At 37.7% G+C, this 6,000-nt stretch overlaps 1 protein-coding gene across 1 annotated transcript in view; it reads left to right on the forward strand.

The window, feature by feature from the left end:
* CFAP58 (cilia and flagella associated protein 58) overlaps positions 1-6,000 on the forward strand; it is a 115,522-nt gene that overhangs the window by 62,110 nt on the left and 47,412 nt on the right. The window contains exon 15 of the mRNA XM_012557697.1: positions 1,744-1,848. Coding sequence (XP_012413151.1) covers positions 1,744-1,848 — 105 coding nt within the window. The remainder of the gene's footprint in view (positions 1-1,743; positions 1,849-6,000) is intronic.

Genomic DNA, 6,000 nt, shown 5'->3' on the forward strand with positions numbered 1-6,000 from the left:
CACCTGTTTACCTTGGATTATGCATTGCCTTTAGTGATATTGGTCACCAGCATCTTTACCATCTTTCTATTGATTTTTGCATTGCTTTAATTCCTGCAGGAAATACAGTCTTGAGAACTAGCCCTCTTTTTGAAGGGCCAGCATTTGTTAATCAAATCCCTTCTCTTAGGATCTGGGGATACAACCAAAGTTCTGTTGGTAGGTGATGGATAATAAACTTCATTTTTCTCTTATGACGTCCTGTCAGACACTGTCACCAGCACTGCAGGTGACAGTTAAAGGCAATCTCTGCTTGTCCAAGAAAAAGGTGGCCATCTCCTTTCATTGTGCCCAGCAATGTGGGTACCAAAAGGGCTTCGATTAAATGAACAATTAGAGTTTTTGAGAGAATATAGGTATGTGATATAAAAAAGAATATGACAAAGGAAAAAAAAATCAGGCAAGTAGGTTTTTGTTTCTCACTTAATTTTTTTTCCTTTTAATGAAGAAAACATTAAGGATAAGGCACAGTAAATTGTTGTGTAAGCATAAGCCTGAATTTTAACAACATCCAGCCCTGCCAAGTGAATACGCGCCAAGTCTAGTCCTAATATGTGGGTATCAGTGTATCAGTTGGCACTGCTTAGAATTTCTTCAGCAAAGTCAGAGTCAATGGAATATTTTTTTTTTCCTTCTGGACCCTCATTTATTCCTCTTCAAATGCTAAGAGTGGTATCGTTTACCAAACTAACAATAATATGGATGTGTTTGAGGAAGTTAAGCTGAAGATTTTAAATCCATTTACTGTCACATTAGTTTATTCCATGTGTTTTCAAGAAGATCTTTAAAGTGTTCAATTCCATGTCAAGTTCTAATAAGAAATTAGAAAATAGAGACTCTATTTAGCTGTTAGATTAATTCAAAATGTCAGTACAGTTGAAAGTGAAGTTTTGGCTAAAGTCTAGAGAACAAATTATCGATTTATAACTGTAGATCGTGTTTGAATTGTACACAGACAGCTACTGAAGGAGCATCAAAGCCCTGTGGATTGATAACTCCATTTAAGAGCTAAATGTCATGGTCATGTTCTGCTGCCAATTATTAGCTGATGTCCTAGAAACCTTCCCAGTCATTGGCTGTAATGAATCTTCTTACTGACAGTTACCAGAGGAGAATTCTAAGGCTGAGTGAGTTAAGGAACCCTGTCTCATTCCCTTGGAAACAGAAGTGATGGAAGGAAAAGCCTCAGAGCATAGTAATTAAGAACCACAGGCTCTGGGGTCAGGCATATCTGGTCTTGAATCCACCTCAGACCTGATGCCAGTTTACCCAGTTTGGTTGAATGACTTAACTTCTCTGAGCCTCAGTTGCCTTATCTGTAAAAGGGGAAGACTAAAACTGTCTCATTGGGCTGTCATGAGGCTAAAATATACTGTATGAGAAGCACTTAGCATGGGGGCAAAGAATCAGGCATCATGGTAACTATCGTTGTAGTTATTATTCCCGTTGGTGGAATAAACATATTTACTTTCTACTTATTGGCCAAACAGAGCCATAGATAAGACATTAGGAAAACTGCGGTCTGCTCTTTTAGGGGAAGATGTTTATGACCATCCCATCTATTACAGTTTTTTTTTGGTTCTGATTCTCTCTGTATTGTGTCTGCAGGTTTGTGGTAGATTTTAATAATAATTTTACATAGGGACCTCAGTGCTTTGAAACTGATAACATCTCAGCTACTTCGTTTTCGTTCCTCTTGGACAGGCCAGTGACCCCAGTACCTTTGAGCTGATACAGAAAATTCACACCCTGCAAAAGCGTCTCATCAGCAAGACTGAAGAGGTGGTTGAAAAAGAGCTCCTTCTTCAGGTAGCATTTTTGCTTTCTGTACTCACTGGACAAGCACATTTTCTCAGCACCTCCATCTCCAGGATGTATGTTCTCAGAATTAATCAGTTATTTGGCAGCGTTGCACGCCCCATATTTATCTGTAGATGGCAACAGTGACTCACACATAGAGAACAAACACACCCTGATTAATTGGTCTTTTATGCTGCACTATCTCAAGAATTCTGGAAAATTAAGTTCAAGTCTAGACTTACTGCATCCGATAATGTCGGCACTCGCCCCCCCGTCTCTGCAGTTTTATTTGTCAGATTCTTTTAAATACTTTTCTTCATGTCTTCGTATAATGTGAAATGCTGTGATTTTGATTTTGAAACTAAGCTCTCACATAGAGCACAAGTGATCTGGCCACTTAAAGATTTATGTGATTGAAATAGAAGGAAAGATTTCTTTTCGAGGATTTTATGCAGTAAGTTAGTCTGGAGCAATTAGGAAGGGTAAGGTCCTTTTAGGCTTTTATCTTTGCAAATAAGAATTGTTATCACCATCATCATTACCACCAACACTACCACCACTCCTTCCTCCTTCTCCATCATCGTCATCATCACCATCATCATCATCTTCATCACTTATTGTATGCTAAATACTCGGCTGGGGGCTTTATCTACCTTGTCTCATTTCATAATTTAGGGGATAGGTATTGTTATCCCCAGTTGATGGCTGAGGCGGTTGAGGCCCAAGAGTTTAGTATGGGTAAGAATGTAAGCTCTGGTGTTACATGGCCTGGGTTCGAATTCTACCTCTGCCAATTTGTAGCTAGTGAGTTTAACTTCTCTGCACATTAGATTCTAAATTTGTATTATGGGGCAATAATAGAGCCTGTGAAAAGGGATGTTGTGAGGAATGAAAGATCTTAGCATTATGCTTGGGACAAAGGGAGTGCCTAATAAATATTAGCAATTCTTCTTTCTAATTCCAAAGACTGTAATCTTAACCACTGGGTTACCAGGAGGAGAGGAGTGCACACCTGCTGAGCAAGGGGTAGCTGCCCCTCCTGTTTTACATGTCACCTTAGCAGATATTTTCCCTGGAGATGCGTGTACAGTGAAAAGCCTTCCAGAGCATCACTACTGTGTAGCCAACAGGGATTTTCGACTTCTCTTGTAGGTGAGCATGGTGGTTGAGAGGGCAGCCTTCGGAGATGGAAAGATCTGGTCTTGAATCACAGCTCCAACACTTGATAGTTTCAAAGATCTCAGTTTCCACGTCTGTGAAATGGGTATTGCAATACCCATTTTCATTATGAGAGGAATGTACTCCGGGCAGAGTACACAATTTTTACATGTCCTGTTGTAAGGATAACCAGTTAGTATACACTAACAGGGGTCCAGGGCACAGGGATCCAAAAGTCCAGGGTTTGAGCTGTGGCTCCACCAATGACAGCCACAGGTCACTCACCCGAGACCATGCAGCTGGTAAGTGGCAGGGCTGGGACTCAGCCAGGCTGTCGGCTCCAGAGCCTGTGTTCTCTGCTGCTTCACTGCTCTGCCTCTCCTGTATGTTATCACTTGGTTTTTTTAAAGACCCGGATCTTGCTGTTTATGAACCTCTACATTGTAAGTTTGTTTTATATTTCTTTGATTGCTCTTTGTTATTTCCTTCCTTCTATACACTTTGGATTTTCTCGTTCTTTTTCCACCTTTTGAAATTGATGCTCAGCTTGTTCAGTTTTCTAATAGAAGAATTTAAGGCTATAAAATGTCCCGTAATAACTTTTTTTTAGTTGTTTCCACAGGTTTTGATACACGTATTTTCATTTCCATTTATTCTAAATATTTTCTGTTTTTAGTATTCTCCAATGATTAGAAATCTCAAAAAATTGTACTATTTCTCCTATGATAATTAAAGGTATATCTTTAAATTTCCAAACATATGGGTATTTAAGGTATATTTTAGTTAGTGATTTCTTACTTTCTTTTTAATTGTACCTTAGATGAAGGTTTACAGAACAAACTAGCTTCTCATTAAACAGTTAGTACACATATTGTTCTATGACATTGGTTAACAACCCCACGACCTGTCAACACTTGCCCTTGTCGACCTTGGGTTCCCTATTACCAGCTTTCCTGTCCCTTCCTGCCTTCTAGTCCTTGTCCCTGGACTGTTGTGCCCCTTTAGTCTTGTTTTGTTTTATGGGCCTGTCTTTGGCGGAAGGGTAAACCTCAGGAGTGACTTCATTACTGAGCTAAAAGGGTGTCCGGGGGCCATACTCTTGGGGTTTCTTCAGTCTCTGTCAGGCCAGTAAGTCTGGTGTTTTTTTGTAAGTTAGAATTTTGTTCTCCATTTTTCTCCGGCTCTGTCTGGGACCCTCTATTGTGATCCCATCCTACTTTTTTTTGCATTGTGGACTGTATTGTAGTGATTCTTCAGAAATTTTTGAGACTTGCTTTGTGACCAACTAATAGTTTTTGTAAATGATGCATATGTGCTTGCAAAGGATAGGTACTCTAAATGTTCAGGGTGCAGGATTCTACACATGGTTTATTAGATCAACTTTGTCAATTTGTTGTCAAGACTATACTATTCCTAATTTTTTATTCATCTGATAAAAGTATGGAGATTTGTTTATTTCTTCTTGCAGTTCTTTCTTTTTTTTTTTTGCTTCAAGTATATTTTAGATCATGTTAATAGATAAGTAAAAATTTCCACTTTTTATTTCTTCCTGGTGATATTTTCCTTTAATATTATGTAGTGGCCCTCCTCAATACTTAATAATATGTATATTTTTACAAATTTGTCTCATATTAATAAAGCTTTACAAGCTGGAGTTCTTAGTAATTTTTTTTATACTTTTTACTTTCAAACTTATGGTGTTCTTATAATTTAGGTGGGTTATCTTGTAATTTTAAAACATCTAATCTGACTTTCTTTGTCTTTTGATGGGTGGGTTTAATCCATTTATATTTATTGATAAATTTTGGGTTGTTTATATCTTCTTATTTTGTAGTATTTACCCTGAATTTTTGTATAATGCTTAAAAAAATCAATGTCCACTTTATTTTGGACTGAGTTTTCTTTATTTCCTCTTCTTCCCCTCTACCAGTCACCTCCTCCCCACTCCCTTTTCCTTTTTCCTGTATTTTTCTTCTGAACACTTACTGCCACCCAATGTAATACACACACACACACCCTGGATTCCACTAACATTTTAATATGCATAGTTGGCATCAGGTCTAAAGTTGCTCAATATCTTATCCTCCTTACAAACAATACAAGGATTTGGGATTTTTTTAAAACTCCAATTACTCTCCTTCAATCCTCTCAACATTTGTCATCATCATTGTTATTTATTTAGATATACCCAGATATTTACTAGTTCTTTCGTTTTCTGTTTCTTCCTAATTTCTGTTTCTTCCATCTTGGTTCACTCTCCTTCGTTTTGAAGTGCATCCGTTCTTAGTTCTTTTGGTAGAGTTTTTTCAATGGTTAACACTTTGCTTATCTGAAAATGTTTTTGATTTGCTGTTACTCATAAGTGATTGACGTAGAATCTTATTTTCTATTTGCACTTTGAAGATATGAGTAGTTTGTGTTCTAGCTTCTAGTGATGCTGTTGAGAAGTCAACTGTCAGTCCAATTATTCTTGCTCCTTTTTTTGGTAACCTACCTTTTCTTCTGTTTGATCGTAGAGCTTTTCTTTGTTTTTGATGTTCTGGAGTTTCAGCACAGTGTGTTTAGGTATGACTTTATCTTTACTTATCATGCTTAGGACTCACTGTATTTCCACAATCTGAGGATTCGTGTGTCTTCAAATAGCCTGTCCTTTAGTCTCTATTCACTCATTCTGGAACTCCCATTAGATGTATGTTGGACTTACTTATGCCTTCTTCCTTATCTACTGTCCTCTTTGAAATTTTTCTTCTCTTTATCTCTTAGTACTACATTTTCTCAGTTTTATTTTCTTTAAGTTTTTTTTTTTTCTCTTTTTTTTACTGTTGTAATTAAATAAACTTTATGTTTCAAGTTAGTCTCCCATACAGAAAAAAATTTTTTTTATTTACATACATCGATAATGAGACCCCAACCGCTCACCCCATTCTGCGACAGCACACTCCTCCCCTCCACCCCTGATTCCCCATGAACATTCAGCCAGCTCCTAACTCTCTCTGCCTTCCC

The sequence above is a fragment of the Trichechus manatus genome, unplaced genomic scaffold (assembly GCF_000243295.1).
Source record: "Trichechus manatus latirostris isolate Lorelei unplaced genomic scaffold, TriManLat1.0 scaffold00007, whole genome shotgun sequence".
Classification (NCBI taxonomy): Eukaryota; Metazoa; Chordata; class Mammalia; order Sirenia; family Trichechidae; genus Trichechus; species Trichechus manatus.